General features: G+C 50.3%; 1 protein-coding gene across 1 annotated transcript in view; it reads right to left on the reverse strand.

The window, feature by feature from the left end:
- Positions 1-23,792, reverse strand: part of SZT2 (SZT2 subunit of KICSTOR complex) — a gene marked incomplete at both ends in the record, with an annotated part of 53,542 nt that overhangs the window by 14,261 nt on the left and 15,489 nt on the right. Inside the window, 43 exons of the mRNA XM_079536229.1 lie at positions 148-275; positions 385-517; positions 640-737; positions 1,120-1,286; positions 1,472-1,641; positions 1,913-2,110; positions 2,190-2,366; positions 4,813-4,897; positions 5,507-5,671; positions 5,910-6,028; positions 6,480-6,591; positions 6,739-6,856; positions 7,242-7,344; positions 7,456-7,608; positions 7,691-7,820; positions 8,063-8,177; positions 8,388-8,526; positions 8,625-8,692; positions 9,134-9,261; positions 9,402-9,740; positions 9,811-9,996; positions 10,329-10,392; positions 10,511-10,627; positions 10,881-11,019; positions 11,250-11,531; positions 11,654-11,735; positions 11,922-12,014; positions 12,097-12,262; positions 13,667-13,925; positions 14,390-14,502; positions 14,621-14,825; positions 15,750-15,891; positions 16,370-16,482; positions 16,601-16,798; positions 17,283-17,396; positions 18,516-18,630; positions 19,113-19,281; positions 19,546-19,640; positions 20,016-20,094; positions 20,456-20,680; positions 21,073-21,278; positions 23,054-23,168; positions 23,517-23,669. Of these exons, the coding sequence (XP_079392355.1) occupies positions 148-275; positions 385-517; positions 640-737; positions 1,120-1,286; positions 1,472-1,641; positions 1,913-2,110; positions 2,190-2,366; positions 4,813-4,897; positions 5,507-5,671; positions 5,910-6,028; positions 6,480-6,591; positions 6,739-6,856; positions 7,242-7,344; positions 7,456-7,608; positions 7,691-7,820; positions 8,063-8,177; positions 8,388-8,526; positions 8,625-8,692; positions 9,134-9,261; positions 9,402-9,740; positions 9,811-9,996; positions 10,329-10,392; positions 10,511-10,627; positions 10,881-11,019; positions 11,250-11,531; positions 11,654-11,735; positions 11,922-12,014; positions 12,097-12,262; positions 13,667-13,925; positions 14,390-14,502; positions 14,621-14,825; positions 15,750-15,891; positions 16,370-16,482; positions 16,601-16,798; positions 17,283-17,396; positions 18,516-18,630; positions 19,113-19,281; positions 19,546-19,640; positions 20,016-20,094; positions 20,456-20,680; positions 21,073-21,278; positions 23,054-23,168; positions 23,517-23,669 (6,275 nt within the window). The remainder of the gene's footprint in view (positions 1-147; positions 276-384; positions 518-639; positions 738-1,119; positions 1,287-1,471; positions 1,642-1,912; positions 2,111-2,189; positions 2,367-4,812; positions 4,898-5,506; positions 5,672-5,909; positions 6,029-6,479; positions 6,592-6,738; positions 6,857-7,241; positions 7,345-7,455; positions 7,609-7,690; positions 7,821-8,062; positions 8,178-8,387; positions 8,527-8,624; positions 8,693-9,133; positions 9,262-9,401; positions 9,741-9,810; positions 9,997-10,328; positions 10,393-10,510; positions 10,628-10,880; positions 11,020-11,249; positions 11,532-11,653; positions 11,736-11,921; positions 12,015-12,096; positions 12,263-13,666; positions 13,926-14,389; positions 14,503-14,620; positions 14,826-15,749; positions 15,892-16,369; positions 16,483-16,600; positions 16,799-17,282; positions 17,397-18,515; positions 18,631-19,112; positions 19,282-19,545; positions 19,641-20,015; positions 20,095-20,455; positions 20,681-21,072; positions 21,279-23,053; positions 23,169-23,516; positions 23,670-23,792) is intronic.

Raw genomic sequence — 23,792 nt, forward strand, 5'->3', positions numbered from 1 at the left:
TCTTCCCAGGAAGCTTTAGACAAGGTACTGGGAAGAAGTAGCGTACAAATATAATCACTTCATCCATAGTGCAGGATAGGAGCTTGAAGAGTACCAGGAGCAGGGTCTTTTAGCCAACCATAACCAGTGTCACAAGGCAGTACTCACCCTGCTCCGTGCTGCAGCGCCACTGGTGGAAGTTGCGTCCCAGCAGGATGAAGTGTCTGACAGCTGCAGGGCGAGGGCTGGCACTCTGACCAGGTTTATAGGGCAGGAAGGCAGTGCTCCGATGGCAGCTGCAAAGAAGAGCACCAAAGGTGGCTGATAGATAGAGACATGGGCATAGAGGCTAGCATATGAGCATCTTCCAGTGCCAGACAGACTCCTGTAGACTGTGTAACTCACCAGATCTTCTCAAACACCTTGACAGTGGTGTCACTCGCTAGGGAAGTGACCAGGCTCACCACTTCCACCAGAATGGAGGACAGGAGGAAACGGGACACAATCTCTGCTGAGCACTGTTGCACTGATGGGCACCCTACATAGTTTGGAAAGAGACAGAGTGCACAACTAGCTAGAGATAAGCAAGGAATGAAGAGGAATGGCTCAGTGCTGTGTGAAGAAGGAAAGAAAGGCCCATCCCCAGCCTGAGATACATACCCAGGTGGTTCATAAATGCCATCCACTGCTGGCACGTTTGATTGAAGAGCGAGTGCATGGTGCCTACATCTCCTTCTTCCAACTGGCAGGTTCGGCGCCTGGGAGCAAAGAAATGCAGCACGATTATACCAGATCTCAGTCTTCAGCAACAAAGGCAAGAAGATACAGTGGTTCTTTTCCAGATCCAGAAGGGAAATCCCAGGGAAACCCCTATTTCAGTTGTTACAGCCCTTGCACTTAGCAGCGACAGATGTGCAGGACCTACAATGCAGGGAAGGAACAAGGACTAGTAGCCGGGTTCACAGCAACACTCTAGCATGAAGGCTTGAGGCTTTCTGTGTGAAAGGCTGCTCTCCCCTAGCTGGCTGCATAAGGGAGACACCTCAAGGAAAGGGGACACGGTCCAGAGGGCTATGATGCACACAGAGCCAGTGGAATCTGTACAGCAGCCAGACAAGAGCAGCGCCCTGGCTGCCTTACCGCTGTGCCTGCTCCAGTTCAGCTGTGGCTGTGGCCCTGTCCTGGCTCAGGTGCTGCTTGACATTCTCAGTCTTATGCCGCCGCCTTGTGCGAGCCTCTTCTGGCCTCTCCAGCACAATGTCATCGGTAGTCTTGGGGCTGCCCAGCTCCGAGGACTCAGGCTTGCTCTACAGAGAGGCGGTGCAGGGTTAAGGCTCTGCATACCCACAGCTCAGCTGTTGCCCTGATCTCAAATCCCATTACCAGGCCAAACCTCCCTACCCCATCCAGATTCCTCCTTTCTCTTCCTCCCAGTCTGATGCACCACCAGACTTGCTCGCCCTGCTTCCCACCAGACCCTCAGCAACATTACCAGCATGTCCCAGAAACTGCGGCGTCCCAGCTTGCTCGTGGGTGTCACCGGCTCCCCGGGGCTGGCTGAAGGGGCAGAGGTGAAGTGCAGGGGTGGAGGACAGCTTTTGCCAGCCCCACCAGTGCCCATGGCCAGACCCTTGGTCTCTGACATGGTTCTCCTTAGGCCTGCTGTGGAAACAGAGCAAGCCATTCACTTCAGAGCCTTCCACTGTGACATTTATGTGCCACCATGGCTGCCCAGATAGAAAGGAGCAGCCCTCAGTGTCACTTAGCAAAGATGATTCACTCTAAAGATTTCTTCCAACACTATTTCTATGGTGGGGCACTGAACAAGTGACAGAGGCAGGAGTGCCCTCCTCCAGCACAGACAAAGCTCCCTCAGGCAGGAGGAGCAAGGCTTGTGGACAGCTCGAGGCACCCATCCCACCCCAAATCTCACCTGCAGAGCTCAGCTCCTCCAGGTCTGGAGCGCTCAGTGGGCAGGAAGCCTCCACGCAGAGCGGGGCTGGCAGCACGAGGAACTCCATGATGGCATCGCACAGAGCATGGCGCAGAGCCCCACGCAGCTTCTCTGACAGTTGCAGCAGACTAATGTTGCCTTTCTCCCAGATGTCCAGGCGCACCAGCACGCAGGGCTCTGTGGAGAAAGGGCAGCCCCGCTCAGCTCAGCACCCACACCTTCTGGAGGTGCTGTGGGGGATGCAGAGGCACCCTACCTGAGTGCTGGGTGCCAGGCTCTGGCTGGTGCTTGCTAACCGCAGTGAGGCTTTCAAAGTCGGCATCCCGTAGCAGGTCCATGATGGGCACCTTAGGACAGTCAGGTCTCTCCCCGTGGGGCAGCGTGGTGGGGCTGCCATTCTCATCCACAAACGTCAGTGCAATGCACGCAATTCCTACAGGGGAGCCCAGGACAGCCTCCGTCAGCACAGCACTGGGCACGCTGCTGCAAGCCCAGCTGGCAACTAACAGAGCAGAGTGACCACCCCACGCCTGCACACCAGGCCTTGGGGCGGAGCCCTTACCATGTGGATTTCACAGGGCTGTGGGTGCATAAGGCAGGCAGGGCCCACAGGAGGAGAAGCAGCCAGGGGAGAGGGAGCTAGCTGTGCTCGTTGGAAGTCAGGGCAAAAAGCAAGGCCTTCAGCACAGGGTGTCCTCACCACCCTGTCACGGTAGCTGTCACTTTGCCCTTCAGAAATTTCTTGGGTCACCCAGCACCATACACAAAGAGAAAGCATCTCCATTTGCCTCAGGAGGGCCACTATGCAGAGAAGTCTGGGATGGGGCTCAACACCCAGAGGTTGGGGCCCAAATGTTCTCCAACAGCCCTGTTGGGTCACATGGGACACTGAGTCCATGCACAGAAAGCCTACACACAGCACTTTGCTGCAAACTCCACTCATAGCACACTCCCCACTGCACATCTGTATAAGATGAGGTGCCTTTCCCATGCATTCCTACCAGCACAACTGAAAACAAAGCAGGTTGACACCTAATATTAGCCTAGACTCACTTGGAGTAAAACTCAGGCCCTACCTATAGCCTCACTCACACACCTGCACAATCCTGAGATGTAGAGCAGCTGTACGGTAGCTGGTGCACAACCCTCATGCAACACACCCTGGGCCACGCAGAAGCAGCCCCGCTATGACCCACAGCAGGATCAGGAACTCCCTCCCCACAGCTCGCATGCCAGAGTACCAACGAAGTAGCAGCGGAGATGCAGCTGTAAGATCCAAACTCTTCACTGTCATGCTACATGATCCCACCCCCTTTCAATGCCTCCTAACTAACCAAGGCAGCACTCAGGTGACTGGATGGCACAGCTGTCCCAACACTGGCAAGATGCAGTGTGTCTAGATACAAAACAGATACAAAGGAAAGGGCACTGGGATGCAGAGAACTGCTCCCAGAGGAGGGAAGGAGGCATTCGAATAAAAGTGTAGCACACACTTGCATTTGCTGTGAGGAAAGGAAACTCTACAAGCACCACTCTAATTGGAGATGACTACAGGAGCTGCCTCATCTTGTAGGTGCTCTGCACCAGCCTTTGACATGGCTCTACTCTCCCTGAGACAGACACAGGAACAACTATTTATCCAGCAAAAAACAAAAGGAGAAATGTATAATCTCCTCAACATCAAAGGTAGAGGAGACTGGGCCCCTGTACCTCACTCCCTTTGGAGCCTCAGACAGCTCTCCTGCCTTACCCAGCTCCTTGCTGCAGCACAGCAGCTTTTTGGGATGGAGGTGTCCATGCAGGGACATCAGGAGCAGCAGATTTGCCCCATATGACAACTCTCTCTCTTTAAACAGAGAAAGGCATAAACTCATCTGCTTGACAGTAAGTCCCATGCTCACCAGAACAACACTTGATGGGGGCACTAGGAAACCGTTGTCTCCCATTTATAAGGGGCTCTCCAAGCTTCCCTGACCCAGGCTCTCTGAAATACAAAGCACACATCTAGCAGAGCCCTGTCACTGTGGCCCTTCAGTAAGTAAAGGGAACTCCTATCCAGGTCACAACCTGGGAGGGTGATGATGCTATACAAGAGTTTGAAACTACAACTGAAATATCATGATCTCTTTAAGGATAAGGTGACCATTCTGATCTGTGAGGAAAAATAAGGGTGTAGAACTTGATAATTCACTGTTTGCAAGCAGATTCTATTTGCTCATTTATCCAGGCAGCAAGAAAAAGGTGACTCGGCTAGACAGACATACATACACGAACACAGAGGAGTCAGAGCTGAAGCCACAGCACAAGGAAGACAAGAATAGCAGGGACCAGAGGGGCCAGGGAGCTGCGTGGGAAGGGAAACTAGGATAGTAGTAGGAGCCAGAGGTGCTACCTTGGAAATGGGAGAGTGGAAATAGGTGCTGCACAAGGTCCGACATGGTACCTACACAACAGAAGAACATTCAGACGGGACACAGCAGGACTCACAAAGGCCAGCTGACAGACCACATGGCCTTGACACAACATGACATGACAGCCTGCTGCAGAACTTGCCCTATCCAATCCCTTTTCCAGCAGTCCACAGATAAGAGCAGAGGGCATTGTCTCCACAGCAGCTACAATCTAGAGCTGCTTCATACAGCAACCTGACAAGCTCCGTGGGAGTCCTTAACTTCATTCTACCATGCATGTATGGTTGTGCAGCCTTCCAAGCAAACTCTTTGCACACTCCTCAGCTACTGGAGAAAAACACTGCCCTAACACTGAGGTCATCCTCGGTGATTCAGAGCTCTTCAACATGGGAAGTGGTTCCCCAATGCACAGTCCCATATTCTGCTTAAAAAAAAAAAAAAAAAAAAAAAAAAAGTTGAGCACAGTACCTTTGCCACCAGTGCCTTGGCCTCCAGGTTTGTTGTACAGGTAAAGATCTTGGTCAGGGACACCACCACTGTGGCTTAAGTAGTGCTATGGAAAGCAAGGAAAAAAATGTGACAGCATCTGGAGTACCTGCTTTTACCAGAAGTAGAGGCCCATGCATGCATGTGCAGAGCTCATCTCCAGGCCTGTAACAAGCAGCTCTGATCTATTTAAGAACACTTGCCAGCAGATTCAGCCACTGTTTGGCAGAAGGACCCTCTTACAGCTCCATCCAGAGTTATAAGGCCTCATCTTTCATCCTTAACAGTCATGCTGAAGGAGCAGATAGCTGCTCCCACTTTTAACAACTCTGATGTTCCAAACCTTAGATCCTGGCCACACAAGGACCAAGGCTCAGCCTTCCAAGGAGGTCTTCTCCCATGCCCCTGGAAGAAGACTGTGAGCATGAACTCTGCAGCTGCTATTTCCCACAGAGCAGTAACCGCTCCAGTAAAAACAAGGCCTGTCCAAGCCTACACCAGGGTCATTAAAGACTGCCCACAGTCCTGAAAAACTCCTCCACACTTGAGTATTCACTGTTTGCTCCTTCCTATACATGGCAGGGCTGAGAATGCAGCGGCTGAGCTACCCCAGAGAGAGCCCCCAGAAGCAGATGGAAGCTGAGCCAACTGTTGTCCCACTCACTGCCCTCCTAACCTTGAAGTGGTGCTCCACGTTGCTGTCTGTGTACTTTGGGGTATGCAGGAAGATGAGCAGGTTCTGGCGCAGATAGTAGGCCACTGCATGCAACCAAGGCAGAGCAGAGGGTGGCAGTGTAAACTGCAGGACCTCTGTGGGTGGTGTCCCAGGGGGCTGGATAAACTGTAGAGAGAAAGTTTTAGAACTCAGCTGAATCAAGCAGGATACTCTGGGGCCCCCCACTGACTCTAGCACCTACACAGAGAACAGATCTATGAATGCCAACCCAAGTAAGCACCGGAGCAGGGAATGGGATGCAGCAGACTGCCTTAGCATTCCTTGGGATAAGGGAGGCTGGGATGGGTGAAAAAGGACACATTATGGACAACAGGATGAGCAGAACAGCTACTAAGGTAGGTACCTCCACATCGGCTGGGGTCAGTTTGCAGTTCCGGACCAGCATCACAGTGATGATATCCAGGGTGGCCTCATCCAGGCGCCTGCGCAGCACTTTCACCAGCTCATCTGTGATCTCGGGCCCTGACAGATAGACAGAGGCACAAGCAACTTTTTCACCTCATCTCATAAGGACCATAACCAACCACAGACACCTCCCTCTACCAGGTGAGAACGTACCACCCTCACAAGCACTTCCCACACGGAATACATCTTTCTCCACCAACAACTTCTTCAGGCATGTTTTCCTATCTATTTTGACTGCCAAAGACTGCTAGCACAGCAGGCAGAAACAAACACACTCCTGCACAGGGATAGCTGGCATAAATCACATAATCTGCACGAGATTTAATCAAGGGCCACGGGTCCCTTTCCTCACATTCCCATCCACATGGAACAGATAGCAGCTCCGGTCTAAGAAAGAGCAGCTTGTTCAAGAGGGAGACACTGCTCTTCAAACAAAGCGGGCAAGGGATGGAGCTCCATGCCTCTGCTTTGTATCAGCACATCTGCTGCCAGGCACTGTAACACCTACCTGCTGGGGCAACGCCATGGACCATCAGCTGGATGTGCCTGTCTACTTGTCCCACCAGGCGGGCAGAGTCCATGCTGCGGCATGAGGCTGTGTCCAGAGAGGAACGAGAGCCCTGGAGAAGCAAAAACAGACATGGAAGCAGCATCCACGTGAATCCCAGATACAGTGCCACCCACTGCCATACCCATCCACATATATGCGATACAAATTTTACCCTACCCAAAATCCCACATCTGCTCCCAGACTGCAGCAGACTCACCGTTAGATCCTCAGTGTAAATGGGTTCCTGGCTGCGTGTCAGTGCCAACGAGCGAGATCCTGGGCTAACGCTGCTCTCTGCTTCCCACACCTTCCCACTGTTGGTGGTTTCAGCCAGTCTGAATATAGGAGAAAGAAGCATCAGCCTCCGCTGCCAAGAGTGACAGCATCATGCCTTCACAGAGGATCTACATCCTCCTTGCTCTCCCTTGAGAGATAAGGGAGATAAGTCCTTATTCCTGATATAAGTCCTTCCGGTACAGAGCTTGTGAAAAAAATCGCTCTCTTGCTCTCTCAAAACAAATATCCTTTTTTCTCCTAGGTAAGGGCTCAGCACAGGAAGAGTAGGAGCAAAGTGACCTATCAGAAATCAGACACTTGCTGCTTAGGTCACAGCACGGTTCCCAAGGCTGGGTAGACACTTTCTGCCCCAAACAACTCTCAGCCTGGTGTAATGCATGCAGCAGGGCAGAGTCAGGCCAACAAGTCAAGCCAATTTCTTACCGGAGGTAGAAAACAGATTTAGTGGCACGTTCCTGGTAGACAAACATATTCTTCCTGTTCACTACAGAGAAGGCGTTGAGCACCGAGCGAAGCGCCTGGATAGCTGTGGGCAAGGTGGGTTGTTAGCTATCCCACACATCCTCCTCTGCTGTGCCAATCCAGCCACAAGCCAGACTTGCCACACAAAATGAGGAGGAACCTGGGCTGTACACACCTCGTGAGACCCCCATGTTGGGGCCCATCTTCAGGCGTGAATGCACATGGATGAGTGTGCTCCACACTACATCACAAGCAAAGTGCCCTGGCATGAACTGCATTGTGGCAGCCAGGTAATCCCGGGGCTGGTAGTTCTCTTCCACCGAGTAATCTAGAAAGAAGATAGCACATAGCTGGGGCCGTGGCACAGAAGTTGCTTTTTCCAGTTGCCCACGAGTAGGCAGCATTCATACCGTCTGTTGGCATGACACGCTGCCTATAGTACGTATAGGGAGTTTCACTCTTCCAGATGTCCTCCTCACTCTCTGCCACCAGCAATGAGTTGCATATGTGGCTGTCATGCAGGTCTTGCAGCAGTAAGCGCTGTAACAGATTAGAAGAAGTAGGTTTTGTTGTTTGAGCAGCCCAGGGAAGATAGCAAAAACGGAGGGCTCAGGGCCAGACAAAACCCCTTTTCTTTTGATCCCTGTGCTGAGACTCCACCTGCTGACCTAGCCACCCAGGACCTGCTTTGAGATAGACCAGACAAACTCCAGAGGTCCCTTCCCATCTAAGCCATCTAATGATTGGCAGTTCAACCCCTACCCTCTGCAGATTTTTTTTACCTGATTGACAACCCTGCAGATTTCACTGATCTTCTTTATCACCATCTGGTTGAGACTCTGGCACTCCCCTGGCTGCTCTTCTATCTCTGCTGATGCTGCCTTCTCCACACTCAGGCTGCTTTACAGGGAAGGGGAAAAAGGGATCAGCAGGATACCTGCACAGTACCTGTCTACATGCATAAGGCGTGCACGCAGTGGAGAAGGATGGCAGCTTTCCTCATATTAAGCACAAGATAGGACAGGAAGCTGATCGAGCCCACAGAGATGAGTGGCAATAAAGTGTTGGTACAGAGAAGCAGCGGCTAGACAGCCAGACCCTCCTTACCGTGTGTGGTAATAGACTTCCACTCGGTCCTGCTCAATTTTTATGATGAGCCAGAAATCAGGCATGAGGGGACACTTAGGCTCCTGGTCACTCATTAATGCCTCATCATACTCTGAATCACTGCTCCCCCCATCATAACCTGCAATGCATCCACATGTCAGTCCCACGCAGCAGCCCCACACCCCCCCCCTTACCACCTCACTGCACACTGCTGCTGCCCCCAGCCCTGGCACTCACCCAGGTGGTCAGAGTCCATGCTGCCCTGGCTGGACACAAGGCTCTGCACACGGCTGGGGCGCTGCTTGCTGGAGCCTGCAGAGAAGAGGAGATGATCAAGAAGGCACTTGCTAAGCCCCCTTGTACACTCTCTATGTGTTATGAGAAATGCTATAGCACAAGTCGCAGGCAGGCAGTGCTGGGGAATGTACTGCTGGCAATGGGCCTCATACACTAATGGAAACACTGGGAACTTCATGGAACTGGAGATATCACTGCACCCTTTACAGTCAAACACCCCAGGCAACATTAAGCACTGTGGCAAGGAAGAGAAGACTAGCAGTTCTGGGCAATGACTCCAAGGACAGGAATAAGTCACGTTTCACATGTTGCAGCCGAAAGTATCCCCCAGCCCCTTAAAAGCTCCTGAGGCTGAGGCACCCTCCTAACTATATCTGCAGCTCCTACCTTCCCTACTCTGTGTTACAGAGTCAGCTAGGCTGGCTGCAGATGGTGTCACTAATGGTGATTTCTCGCTGTTGCCCTTTTCAGAAGAGGAAGATGGCAGGGATTGTATGGTTGTCTCCAGGACTGCCTCCTCCAGGGAGTCGTGGCCAGGTACTTTGCTTTGCTCAAGGCTCAGCACTTCTCTTGTGACCTGCACACAAGTCAAAGTCGCAAAAATAACCAGTAAAACAGGCACCAAAACAACTCTACCCATTCTCCACCTTCATCCTTTTACCTTCAGTCACCAGAGGGTCCAACACCCTCCCACCAGCCCACCCCAGGGTTTCTCACCTCATCCTGAGCATGACTGCCCCCTCCTACGGGATTTCCCGTGTCCGGCACAATGCGCATCTCACTCTCTGGCCATCCCCAGAGACCCTGAGATTCTTCTGGGAGGACACAGCTCACATGGTGCAGCTCAGAGCTCTCTGCTTCTGCTTCACTGCTCCCCTCCTGGCCTGCCTGGCCCAGGGCTGTCCCTGTGCTCCCTCCAGCTTGCTGCTGTAAGCATGGTGTTCCGGAAGGGTTTGGGGCTGCCCGCCTGGAGTGCAGGCGGCTGATGGAGATGTAGTGGTAGTCACTGCCTTCTGCATTGATCACGTAGCCTGGCAGGGCCATTCTTCTGAACTCCTGTAACACAGGGAAGAATAAGCATCCCACTAGCTAAGTGTATGGCACTGCCTCAGGGCTCCCTCTTTACCTCCTTGAACTTCTCCAGAGAGTGCTCGGGTCCAAACACAAACTGGAGCAGCACCACCTCGCTGTGGCAGCTGGGCCGCCCTTTGGAGTTGTAGATGTGAGTGGCCACCCGGTGAAGGATGGAGGTGCTGATGACCTGTGAGTGGCGCAGCGCAGACACGATCTCATCATCCAGAAGCCAGCGAATCTGAGCAGAGCAGGGACACAGAGCACAACCGATATGACTGCCCCAATTCCCACCCAAGTTTCAGCAAGTCCAAAATAGTTCCATTCATTGTCTACTTTCCTCGCTTCCTTCTGACTGTACCTAACAAAAGAGTTCTGGAAGAAGTCTGCCTGTCCCACCCCAACTACACCACAAGTTAACCTCACACTTCTGGGTGGCACAAGGCCAATGACCTGTGTGATACAAGGCTTGAAAGTCGCTTCAAGTGACGAAGGGTATGGCCTAAAGCAGGCTAGTGTCTGCTGTGGCAAACTACTCCAGCTGGAAGCAAGAAGCAGGCAAAGCTGCCTTACCTCATTCATAGTAGCTTCAATAGCCTGCCTGTGCACTCCAGGGAGGTTGGAAAGCGCAGGGTGCCTAGGAGAGAGGACAATAAGAACCAGTCAGTCATTCTCATTCACACAGATACCACAGTGCAGCTCCTAGGCTGCAAAAGAAACTCATGACAGGGCTTACTACAGCTGCAGAGCCATACCTCTCATCTCCTGTGGATGGAAGCCGGTCCAAGTTGTGCATGATATCCTCATCTGACCGGAAAGAGGATGGCTGCCCCGGAGAGCGGGTGAAGGACACGCTGCTCTCTGAGGTGCATCTGCCAGAGGAGACAGAGCAGGCTGAGCATCAGCTTGAGCCAGAGAGGAGGAACAGACACAGTTTCCAGAGAAGGAAAAGTGATCCCTATGAAAGGTGAGCCTATCCTGGAAAAACGTTCAATTTCTTCAGGGCTGTTGCATGCTCCACAAGGAAGACAATACCTGGTCTCAGAACAGGGAGATGACCTGAGACCATCTTGCTGGGAAGGGCAGGCAGGGGATGGGTAAGCAGCTGGGCCTCCCCCCACTTACCTGTTGTGGAGAATATCTGTGTTCACAACCTCTATCTCGAGGGGCAGGGTAAGCACAAAGATATCCAGAGTCACACAGAGGTCCCCCAGGTCAATGGTGGTCAAGCCCTGGCAGCTTTCCAGGCAGCCAAGAACTTCCCCTGAGGAGAGATCTCAGACTAAGGGGATCACATGACAAACAGCTCTGCTTACACCCATACACAGCTTGGTGGGAAGCACAGAAACTGCAACAAGTAGCTGTCCCACACAACTGGACAGGCTTAAGAAGGTCACCATCCTCTGTGACCTTTCCACAACTAAAGCCACAGCAAGTGAGAGATCTCACAAAAGCCTGACTGCCCTTTAACCTCGCAGCAAGGCTTGTCCTTACCTAGGCAAGTTGGAAGGGACTGTACAGGCATGGAGCTATGCTGGCTACGCAGCTTCACAGAACAAGTGAGGTGCACAAAGAGTGGGGGCATCTCCTGCTCCATGAACTCTTGCTCATTTAGTGAGTCCCCTCCCAGCACGCTGAAGGAGTCATCATCCTGGTTCACTGTGTTGGAATCCGAGAGCGAATCTGTGTCTGGGAACTCATGCTCCAGCTTCTCACGGTATTCCACCTCCAGCTCTGGGTCACTCTCTGTGGCAATGCAGCACCCAGACACAGTTCCTGTTGACAAAGGATCCCCATTAGCAAACAAAGGCCCCACCAGACACAGACAAATTCTGACAGGCATTACCTGCAGTGAGACAACAATCTTCCTTCTCTAGGACAGAGCAAGAAAATTTTACCTTCTTCAGCTGCCAGTTCTGCTTCCGATACCTCCATGTCCTCACTGCCTTTCCTGTCTGCCTGATCCCGAGATGCCTCTTCCTGAGAGGGAGAGAAGAAGGACAGATACCAAAACCATACCAGGCAATGGAACAGGCTGTTGTGGTGGGCTCTCCAAGTCTCCATGAGTCTCCATGAATCTGCCAGCCCCAAATCCAGAACTGATGAGAAGCAAAGTTGCTTCTCTCTACAAGGACTAGGTGCCTGCCAGGGCAGCACCATGCCTACCTCTTTCTTGGCTGATGGTGGGCAGTAGAAGAAATAGTGAGGATTTGATGGCACTGGCTTGAAATGTAAACTTCCAATTTCCAGGAACTTTTCCTGAAAGAGAAATCCCAACCATGAAGTAGACATTCCACTCCACCACCCTGTGGCACACAAGCCAAACTCCCACATTCCTCACCTGGATGATTTTATGCAGGTCAGGGTGTGCCTGACAGGGCTGTCCGTTTTCCAGCAGTGAAAGGGGAAACTCTGAACAGCAACCAGTGCCCACACTGCTTTTTGGCTCCTCTGTGGGGCTAGCAACATTGTGAGAGTCCTGCTCACTGTAGTCTTCCATTTCCGCACTGATAGGATGGTGGGCAGGTCAGACAGGCAAATCAAGAAGCAGCACTTACACTTACTACCTACCCTGCAAGCATCCCACCTCACAGCTCCCCACACCTTATTCTGTAAACACGAGGCAAGTCATAAGTCATCCAGTTTCTACCTCTACAGTCCCTGAAACCCTCGTCCCACCCTCTAACCCAGATAAGCACTCAGGCTATCTGAAGCCAGGCCAGAGGTAGCTTAACCAACCACAGGACTGGCACGGTTATTTGACACCATGCTATCCCCTGCCTGGGAAACAGACAAGCAGATAAGCACAGGGAGCCATCTGAATTACCAAAACTCAGCCCAGGGTATTCCACAGCAAATCGTGCTGTCCCAGCACCCTTAACGTCCTGGCAGCACAGAGCAGAGCACAAAGCTCAGGCCCATGCTCACTCAGCAGCTTTGGAACAGAATCACTGCCTAATATTTAGAGAATGCAATCTGAGGAGTAGAATGAAGGTCAGACAAAGTACTCTCAGGTGCCTGAATTAGTAATACAGATGGCAGATCCTTCAGAAACGTTTATTGTAAACCACCAATCCCAACTCAGATTGTGTATCTTATAAACAATAAAAAGTTCCCACAGTTTTTCTGTGTGAAAGCTGCACTTGAGGAAAAAGTCACCTGACCTCCCAAACCTCAACATTCTTCAAAAGCAGCTTCATCCTGCTGATTTACAGCATAAGGTTACAAGATTGAGGATTCCCAACAAATTGTAGTGCATTCATATCAAAGAACTGAGCATAGTCAAGAGCAAACTGAGGACAAAAAAAAAATAATAATCTATAGAGGGCGTTTCTTTCTTCAACAGACAGCACAGTAAGGTAGACTAAAGTGCTTCTCCCTTTCCTTAATATTCCAAAATCAACACAAGCCTCACAAACATCCTACCAGAACAGAGTTTTATCATCAAGCATACTCTAGTTCTGCAGAAACATTTTCTCTTGTAATATTATTTCTAGTCTTTTCATTGAAGAAACTGAAGAATTGCTACTCTTCAGAAAGAGATAAAGTGTGCTGTCACCTGCCCTTTTCACCAGAATCAGCAGTAATCTCAGATGAGCCAGGCAGTGGGAGATGCATAATTTCTCTGGAAACAATACATCTAAGTGTTACCTGCAGATAAACTGCTCTGCAGCCCAGATGGGACAGTTATGAGCTAAGACTACATGAGACAGTCAAAGGATAAATGTCACCAGTGATTATAAAAAAAACCAGAAGGGTCTGGTAGACACCATGCCAGGTGTGTATCCCAATGGAAATACCTATTTCTACATGTGGCTGTTAAAGCCTGCCCTACAACATCCTTCCTAGCAAATAATAGAAAATTCTTGAAGAACAGTCTGTCTCAGACCAATTTTAAGTCAAGACCCTACCTTGATTCAGAGACCAAGACACCACGTTCTCTAGAGCTCTGCTCCTCTTCTTGCTCTATGCTGCCTACTTGGAAGCTGGCAGCCTTAGGGTGTGTATGGAAATGTTGGTGGCTCTCTCGGAAGGAGCGGACATGGCTGCACACTGTCAGCAGGAAGTTGGTGATATCTATCTCTTGTAGCAGCTCCTCACAGTAGTCCATGGCTGTAAGAAGGTCTTGAGAGCTGATGCTGTGTGACTGCTGAAGGCTCTTGAACAGCCCTACAGATCAAACAGAGTATTTGAACATCCCAGTGCAAAGATGCAAGGCTCCAAGAATCAGGCAATAGTTACACTCTGGGGAACAAAGACCAGACTTCCACCAAGTCCCTATACAGAGCTTTAGTCAACACAGTACTGGAGACAAGACTCGGTCAAGATGTCTAATACTACATGTTAGCCTGGGCTTGGCCACGCCTGAGAGACTTAGGGATCTGTCACCCCAAAGATGAGAGCAAAGCTCAAAAGGATCCCCCCATCACAGCACTGCACAGCTCCAGGAACAAGCTGTGTGAGGCCCACAGAGAATACAGAGGCATCTTTAAACCCCTGCTCATTAGAGACCAAGTCCCACTGCTCCTTCCTTTTCCTCAGGTAACTTTTCATGAAAATTAAGACACTTTTCATAAAGAAGATCCAGAGTCCAGCCCCAAACCTGTCCCAACTCCCATCACACTGCTTCTCACCTTTCACATAGCACTGGTGGGAATGCTCCTGCAGCAGTGTGCAGTAACTCACCAACTCTTTATGCTTATGATCTAACCATGCAGCAGCAGGAGGACGTTCCAGAGACTGGGACCTGAAAAGGACACACACAGGTAAGGTAGATAGGCAAAGCCAAGAGGCACGGTTGGAGCCAGCCTCTTGTCAGGGATGCTCCTCCATCCTCCCTAGAAACCATGAATGTCTGGTATTACCTGAAAAAGACATCCCGGGGAGGACGATGTGTCCGTGGGCTGACAAGCTGCTCTCGTAGCAGCTCCAAAGAGCAGCTGTAAATATACATGGGGCAGCGAAATCGGCGACACTCGCCTAGCTCAGACTGTGAGTTCTGGCGGCAGAAGGAGATATGTACATCTCTCCGCGAGGGACCACTCTGTTCTGCAGGGTCACGGCTCACTTCTGAAACAGAAAGAATCCTAAGATAAAGGCTTTCAATGCATTCCTCATTCCTTGCCTGAGAAAACCACAGCCCTCGCTGCAGCATCCACAGGCAAGAACTGATTTTACAGGCTTCTCCCCACCCAGCACACACACGTTAGTACAATCTGCCTAACCATAGGAATTAAGAGTGCTTGGGAAAAGCCAAGGAAAGGAAAAGTGTTGCCCCTAATTCATTAGCCAGGTGCTGTCGTGAGAGCAGTACCATGCACTGGTGTTACGCTGAGGGTAGGTAATGGCACTGCAGCATCCCCTTCTTCAGCCTCAGCCCTGTCCTGCTCTGCACAGACAGGTCTCAGAGTACTCTCTCCAGCTTGACTCTCATCTTTTGGAGGTTTGTCCAATCCGCAAGACATCAGTTTCTGTACATCTGGAAGAACACAGAACAAAATCCTCCTTCTGTCTTGTGTCAACAGGTAACCCATATTACATTCCCAAGGCAGAAATTCCTGCTATCACTTTGTGTGTGGGAACAGCACCAAAGCTGAGCCTAGCAACTTCCACCAGTAGCTCAGTGGAAGGCAGACCAGTCCCAATGCCAGAAGCAGGGATTCCCCTAAAGCATCCCACATCAGCCTTCTCACTTCATTTGTTAACAATCTTCTCTGCTGGCATATTCCAATAGCTACAGCTAGCAAATGAGTCATAGCCAGAATTCTGTCCTGAAAACAATGTGAGCAGCAGACTGTCCAAGGAGAAAACAGCAAGACATTTATCGCTTTGCACCGCTCTATTCCTGGCCTTATGGAGCAAAGAAGAATGAGTCTAGATTCTGCTATTTAATCTCCCCTCCATCCTAGAAGAGCTGATACTGTTGTTCCTGTTTTCTTGAGGAGGTGGTTAGAACTGCTGCCTCCTTTTCCTCTCCACGAAAGAGACCCTCACCTGAGAACGTGGCTGGCAGGAAGGTCAGGAATACATGCTGTGGATTGACCAGCTTTGCATAGCATCGCCACTGTGGGGAAAAAGGCCCTGTAGTGTCACTCAAGGTCACATCATCCTCAGGAAGCTCTGTGTTGCCGAGGCTCTGAGGAAAGAGCAGAAGCTTGCTAAGTTTACAGCACATGGCACGGCCTACCCCAGGGCAAGCAGCAACCATACAGAGCAAGTTCCTCCATGACTACTAGTTGGCACTGAAATAACCCTGGCAAATCCACACAACATTCTCAGAGCAGCCTGGCTCCAGGAAATACAGGAGATGTTTAGTCAGCTTTGCTGGGGCTGCTTCTGGCCTCCAGGCAATGATTGCCCATGATTTCTGAGCTCTTTGCAGCACAGCATCCATGCTGCTCTAACAAGCTAAGCCCCATAGTGTGTGCAACTGCCCACACGTTGCTGGATTCCTGCCCAACCTCAGTCACAGGCTACAGCTTAAACTGCTGCCAACTGTGGAAAAACACCACCCTTTCAGCCTGTTCTCAGCTCTCATGCACTCTCCTGCCCTTCAGCAGCTGCTAGCTTATCCCCGGTGGGGGCTCAAGAGAGGGCCAGCAGTTCAGCAGTACCTGCAGAGTACTTGTGGAGCCAGTCATATCCCTGGTGCCATTACTGCCAGCATGATGATAGGATGCAGAAGTGTCCTGCTGCTCCAGGGTCCCAGAAGTTTTTGAGGTTTCTTCTGGAATGGAGCAGAGAAACCAACCTGAGGAACACCAGCTGAGGAAAACGCTTAAAAGCGAGGCCCCCTGAGATAATCCAGCTGCCAGCATCCCTGCTGCAGTGTTCCTGGACCTTACCTCGGATCACAGGGAGAGTGAAGGGTGGTTGATGACCATCACGATCCCGTTGGAGAACCTGCTCCATGAAGGCCACGTGATCAGCATCAGCCATGGGGATCTCCCGATCACTGAGGTCATGCTGCAGGCAGCCATGGAAGAGGTTTAGTAGCATTTCATTGGGCACAAACGAAGAGTCCTTGGTCACTTCCTCATTCTCTGCTCCAAAACAGAACCACAGCAGCTTCAGAGACAGCATCTCCAGAGCTACCACCTGCCAGGCTCCCAGAGGACAGCCCTTTCCAAAGCAACATTTCTACAAAGCCAGAAGTTTCCCCTGACACCTCCAAAAGCCTGACCTGCAGAATGCCGAGATGCAACTCCAGCAACACAAGCTACCATGCACTGACTCTCCATACTACTGTAACTGGTCTAGAGATGTCAGGGATAAAGACAAGAATTCACCATGCAAAGCAACTATCTAGATTTGAGACTTAGAAAGCAACTCTTCCAAAACTATCATCACAAGAATGCAATACATCTGCACAGCCCTGGGGCTGCAGAGCTGGGAACAGCACTTAGCTACTCAAAGAGACACGGCAGCTCCCCCACACCTGTGTCCCAGGGAGACAAGCACACATAGCAGGGAGTACAGAGATACCAAAGGAGGACCAGAGGATGCAGGCAGTGAAGACACACTCACCTTTTGTCAGCATTAGGAAGAACATTTCAACCTGCTGACACCTGGGCAACAGCTTCATGAGGTTGAACTGGAATGGGATCTCATGCACTCTGAAACCAGCCCCCATGTCTGGATCTGCAAGAATTGGGAATACGACATTCTAGATGGCATCACACAGCCCTTTCCCCAGATCTCCTGGACATATATGGCACCAGCCCTAAATGAAACAATATGAGCACAAGTGACAGGGCACAGCAACAATGCCCCATCTCCTTCTACTTATGAGAGCAGGGGGATACAAAGGAAGACTGAAATGAAGATCAAAGACTGCTGGAGACTGCAACAGGTTGTGAGCTACCTACAGAGAGGTACCTTGCTGATGGAGTCCCCTGCCACTTTCATTCAAGGATAGAGCGGAACCCATAAGACTCTACACAGCCCAGCTGATTGCAGCACAACTAGGCCCACAGCTGCCAGGGGACAAGAGCTGCACATCAAAGTCACAGGAAATACTGCTGGAGGTCAGTAGCCATGCTGGGAGCCAGAGGCAGCCTATGTTAGCAGAGCTGTCAGGAACAAGGACACCCTTCATTTTTGGAGAGATCTCCCATCCTGCAGGCTCCCCACATCCTTTCACACACTTCCTGTTCTCTTCCTCAGGAAAGAGTCTGTCCTTCATGCCCTGAGCTTTCCTGGCCCTCTCCTGCTCCCACTGGACAAGTGAAATGATCCAGCATTTGGGCTGATCCTTGCTCCCTGAAACTCACACAACACTGGCTATGTTATTCACTGTAAGGCAAGCAAATAAAAGATCAAGGATGAACTCCTGACAAGAAGCTTAGGTAGTAGCAATGTTCAGCCTGGACATTTGAGAAAAGCTTTAAAGCAAAAACTTATTGTCTGGCAAGGGTTTACTCCCTCCCACATTGCTGGAGTTCTCAGTGAACTGTGTCAGATCAGAAAGGCACAACGCTACCCGAAAGGAAGAAGACAAACCAGACCTTCTGAGTTCCCTGTTCAAGCCTCCCCAGTCCAGACAGAAAATCTCAGTGCTTTTTTTGGCCTTCCCAGAGTGAAGCCATCTCCCTTATAGCTTTGAACAAGTGCAACAAAGTGAGAGCCATCAAAGTCTAGAAAGTCATTGTCGAAAATACCTGCTCAACCTTCTAGAAGTCTCTAACACTGCTCAATGAACTAGATTCCTAGCTACCTCCTTTCGCTTCCTCAAACCTGCCAGGATATAAATGGGCTCACCTTCAGTAGCTTTGGTGTCTGAAGGAGGACAGACCCACTCCTTGTTCTGGCACAGTTGGCTGATGTATTCAAACGTCAGCATGGTGGCAATGCATGTAAGGTCCCGTGGGTAGAGCTGTAATAAGCAATCAAAGCTCAGTTGTGCACAGCAATATTGCTAGTCCCTCATGCAGCAGGAAACAGTTTCAAGTCGGAGAGAAGAAACACCCACAGTCCCGTCTCTTTCACTCTTACTCATTGCTCTCTCCTTCTCCAATCCTGTGCTAATCTCTTTTTGCCTTGTTCAGGTGGTGCAATGGCAATGCTGCAAGCCTGCTCTGGCCTAGCTCACTCCCCTTTAATGGAACAGCTCTTAACAAAATAAGATGTATTCTTCCACATATCCCAGAGCAACACTGCATGCACTGCCTTGCAATCTAGGAGCCGCTTCTGTTCAGCAGCCCAGTTCCTCTTTTGGAAATCTCAGCTTCCTCTATTACTAGCATTCTCACTTCTTCTGGCTCCTAGTTAACTCATCCCATAGTACTGTGGTACACTTGCAACAAACTCGTCTCCCTCTAAAAAAGGGCCCATGCCCTCACCTTTTTAGGGACTTACCGCTTTAGGTATTTTCTGGTAGGGCAAGCCATGGAGGTGCTTCCAGTTCTCAGCAGTACTGTGAACATGGCCACTCTGTGGCTCTACCCAGCACTCAGTGACCAGATTCAGTTCTGTGTCCACCTCAATGGCCTCCACCTCTGTATCATTGTCATCATCTGTGGAGAAGCTGGAAGAAAGACAAAGCAAGTTCTAGGAGATGGAACAGAGCCAAAAGCCTTCTGCAGGTCCTCTCTGAGCTATGAGAACAGTCGCACAAATTGCAGGCTTGCAGGCAAAGCCCCACCTAACTTGTGAGCTATCTGTGGCAGCTGGGTGTTTAGCTAGATTATAGGACGGCCTTTTTGCTCTCCACACTACCCACAAAGGTTGAAACTGAAGTCACGCCCCCCACTGCTGCCAGCCCTCCCCAGGAGCAGGGCCATGGCCTCACCTGTCCTTGGTGGAGGTAGAGTGCGGGGGGAAGAGGATGTACTGGACAACACAGGTGTGCTTCTCCCTGCTGCTGCTGCCACTTGAGCCATCAATCTGGAGGGGAGACACAGCATGAGTCTGGCCAGCAGCAAGAGCACACACCTACCCAGTGCCCATCACACAGCACAGCCCCATTCATCAGCTCCGCTTGTGGTGGTAGAGAGAGGGAACCTGCATCAGCCCCAAAATTCCACCAGAATAACCTGTTCCTGCCAGCAAAGCAGGTCTCTAATTGGAGATAAAAAAGCAGGACCCAACATGCACACTGGTTTACTTCAGAGGAGGCTGTGTATAGGGAGACTTGCCACAAGGTTACACACTACAAGTGGGTGGGAAAATAATCACACCCACCTACCCACCACAGGAGGGTGAATCTACCTTGGAAGAAGCAACAAAGGATTGTTTCCTCAGTGTGGCCTCCTGGCTCACCTGTATGGGCAACTCCAGCACCATATTGATAATTCCATCCCCACTGGATGCAAAGTGGAAACCCTCTGACAGACGGACCCTGGCAACAGAGAGGTAGTAGACACAGAGCATTTCTCTATCTGTACTGCAAGGCTTAAATACAAGAATTAACTGAACCCCTCACTCCATTATATCTCTTACCAAGGCGGGGAACTGCACGCAGAGAATGGGGAGAGGCACCTTGCACAGAACAGCCTGAGTGAAGATCTACACACTCCAGGCATAAAAACATCACTTGCCCTTTTGTATGTGTTCCAGGACACTCCTTTTCCTCAACTGCAGCTGAAGAACTGGGTGAAGCACTGGCATAAATAACTCTGGAAGCCATGAGTAAAACTCTCTGCCTCAGATCTGCATCCCTAGAACTAACCAAAGCATCTCCATCCGGGCGTACAACTTACTCTGTGAGCGTGGAAAGGAGCTGGGCTACTGCTGTGATGGGCACAGCTGGTGCCAGCCCTGACTGGACGCTCCATATCCAACGTTGGTGATAAAAGTAGCGGGACAGTGAGGCCAGGGTGGATGAGGCAGTACGATTGGCCACCATGGTGAGCGGGCCAGACACTGGAGGATGTTCCAGGTTGAGAATGAAGGGAGCTCGATAGTCAGAAGGCAGCTTCTCATACCTAGAAGGTACAAGTGCGGCTTGCTGAGATGGAAAAGATGCTCTGCTCAGGACCAGAACTGCCTGGATTCACAGCATGCTCGCTGGGCCTGGGACAGAGCTTTCCAGAAGCAGAACACGTCTAGTTCAGCACAGAATTCCCTCAGACAGTGGTAACTCAACTTAATTTGCATCATCTTTGGTAAGACAACAAATTCGCCCACCCAGCAATGGCCCCCACTGGAAGTCACAACCCTCCAGACTACACCCACCATTCTTAGCCCTGTAGCCCAAACCATCCCAACCAAGCACAGGCATCATAGTTTCTCACTCTGCCACAGACAGAACCACCCACAAACCCTTCCCCCTCCCAGGAAATGCAATCACACTGCCAGCTTGGGTTCCCATCACTACCTGATGAGCAGCTTCTCCAAGGGTTTGTGCAGCACGACAAGGCAGGGTCTGTCTGAGAGGGCTGACTGGACCCCAGCCACAGGTGGAGATTTGGAGGGAGAACTACTGCCCAACATTTTCCTCTTTGCTTTTGGAGTTGCTTCCTTGCTCTGGACCCTGTGAGGAAAGCGCAACTGCAGGATTCGGTCCCGTAACTCCTCCACAATCTGTCATGGCAAAAACAAGAGGTAAACATGATCACCTATGTCTGGAGACAGTCTGTTCAAGAAGCTCCCAGAGCAACTTCAAATATACAGATAAGGAGGACCAAGGCTCTTAGGTCCACAATTTAACAACTACACCAAATATTTTTATACGAGAAAGGTCAAAACAACCTAAGGATGGTTTCAAGGCTGGAGAAATCACTTTCCTTATCTCTAAACAAATTAACTGCATGCCTGCTTCTCCACAAAAACAGTTTAAGTACCCACATTCATTTCTCCTCCCTTCCACAGCCTGTAATGTTAGCTACTACACATAAGATTGGATAGACTGCTCCCACAGCTTATGGACTCCACCTCCATCACCTTCATGTGCCAAACTTCTATTGTACAAGGTTTCAAGAGTTAAAGCTACTTTTTAGGTTAGATTGTTTTTTCCAATATACTTTCAAGATGACTTCCTGATTACTTTACTTTTTTATCTTGTTTTTAGCATCTCTGAATACTGTTCTACCCTTACATATTCCAGAATTACAGGACGGTTGAGGTTAGAAGGGACCTTCCCCCTTAAACAAGGTGGGCTACATTCTTCTGCCATCCTCCAACTGAGAAGCTAGTCAGCCCCCTGGTAGGCAAAGAAAAAAAATTGGGCATTTATTATTTGCAGCTCCTGCTGCAATGATCTGGAGCTTGCCCAGAGCTGCAGGGTATGGTGCCATGCCTGTCCCACACCTTCTTCACAAGGCAGGTGTTAACTCATGCTTGCCAGGGGGAACTCCTTTGTGAAACCTGTCACTTACAACCAAAGCCCAAAGCTTGGATCTCCTCCTAATGACACAAAGGTGTTTGAGCGCCAGAGCACTGTGTTATCTAGGACAGTCATCTCAGAAAGAGATGGCCCTACTGGTATGTCAGCTTTAGAGTGAGATCAATCAGAGGAGAAGCTCAATGAGACAAACCAAAACTTTCCATGAAGATGAAAGATCAAAATTTAATGATAGACCTCTTGTTTATAACAAAGTCTTCACACAGATTAATGGCACGTTTCTCATACTTACTGCTCTACCTAGGAACACTTAGACTTGTCTCTGCCATTAAAGCTGGAGAAACAGTTTGCACAGTGACCTCACCTTCTGAATCTGACTGGGGCAGCCCCCTTGCTTGTTCTAATAACAAATGAGTTATTAAATATATATATATATACACACACATATAAAATACTTGCATGTCTCTAAAGTATTTTTGGTGTGTTTTATTTTTCCCCTCACTCGTCACACAGGGAACTGTTCGCATTTCATCTCTAACCCCTCCTTGTCCCATTATACAATATACATACGCAACTCACCACCTACTGAAGCAGATAGCCTAGGGAACACATAGTACATCCATCTCAGAGGTCTTTACAGATGAGTCAAACAAATATCTGCTGTTCTTGACAGACTGTATTGACTGGGTTTTGGTCACAAGGACAATCTAGATAATCTTTGAGTCATTTCAAGGCTCACGGTTCTATCGTGCATTTGGAAGAGCATTCATGTGACCAGCTATTCTATTGATATTCATGTTTTTGGGTTTAGATCTCTCATAGACAAGCTTTCATTCACAAAAAGCTTTGTCTAAAATGTCCCTTTCTGTTACAGTAAACTCACACCAATCTAAGCTTTAATATAATAGGTATTAGAGGATACTTGCCTACAGTGTTGCCTGTGATCTATCCACCACTTCCACATCCAGAACTATTTGCTTGGTTCTACCCCTGGAAGCAGCCAGCCTGCTCTCACCTTGTTCCTGGCCTGTGCAGGTGTGCCAATGGGGAAGCCCAGGCGAAGAACCATGCAGGGAGCTTTGGAGATGATCCGCACCACATAAAATGAGGAGGGAGTAGGATCCTCAGAGCTAGGGAGGACAGATTAAGACAGGGCTGAAATAACACAGGTGTTGTTCTGTCATGTCAGACCAAGTGTAGGCCTGTTCCCCAGTGCTCACATAAGATGGTAGCAACACATCTAAGTCCCAGCACGCAGAACCACCCTCAGCCTCCAGCTACCTTCCCTCTCCCTCTGCTCTGTGCCTTGAACACAGTGGAAGCAATTCAGAATACACAAGGTTTCATATCTGCTTATACGTTCTTATCCTCTCCCCCAGACATCTGCTCCCAGCCCACCGCAGCATACTGGTCTAACAGGATCTCTGGCCTGGCCACGTGCCCACTTTTCCTCACGGAATCACCTCACAGACACTCACCTATGCATCAGCTTGACGTAAGAGTAGCCCTCCACCAGCACAAAGCTGCTCCAGTCCCGCAGCAGGGAGGTGAGAGCAGAATGAGAGATGCGGCACTGGATGGTGCTGTAGCGACCGTTGTTGCCTGGTGTGTGCAGGTGCTTGGGCACAGGCCTGCAGAATGTGGCAGACAGACATTTTAAAACCACAGTTGCTCATCTCCTCCCCAATGCTTTGTGACCCTTAGCTACATCCATTCCAACTCATCCTCCAACCAGCACATCAGCCTTCCTCCCG

This window comes from Tetrao urogallus (genome assembly GCF_951394365.1).
Source record: "Tetrao urogallus genome assembly, chromosome: 5".
Taxonomy (NCBI): Eukaryota; Metazoa; Chordata; class Aves; order Galliformes; family Phasianidae; genus Tetrao; species Tetrao urogallus.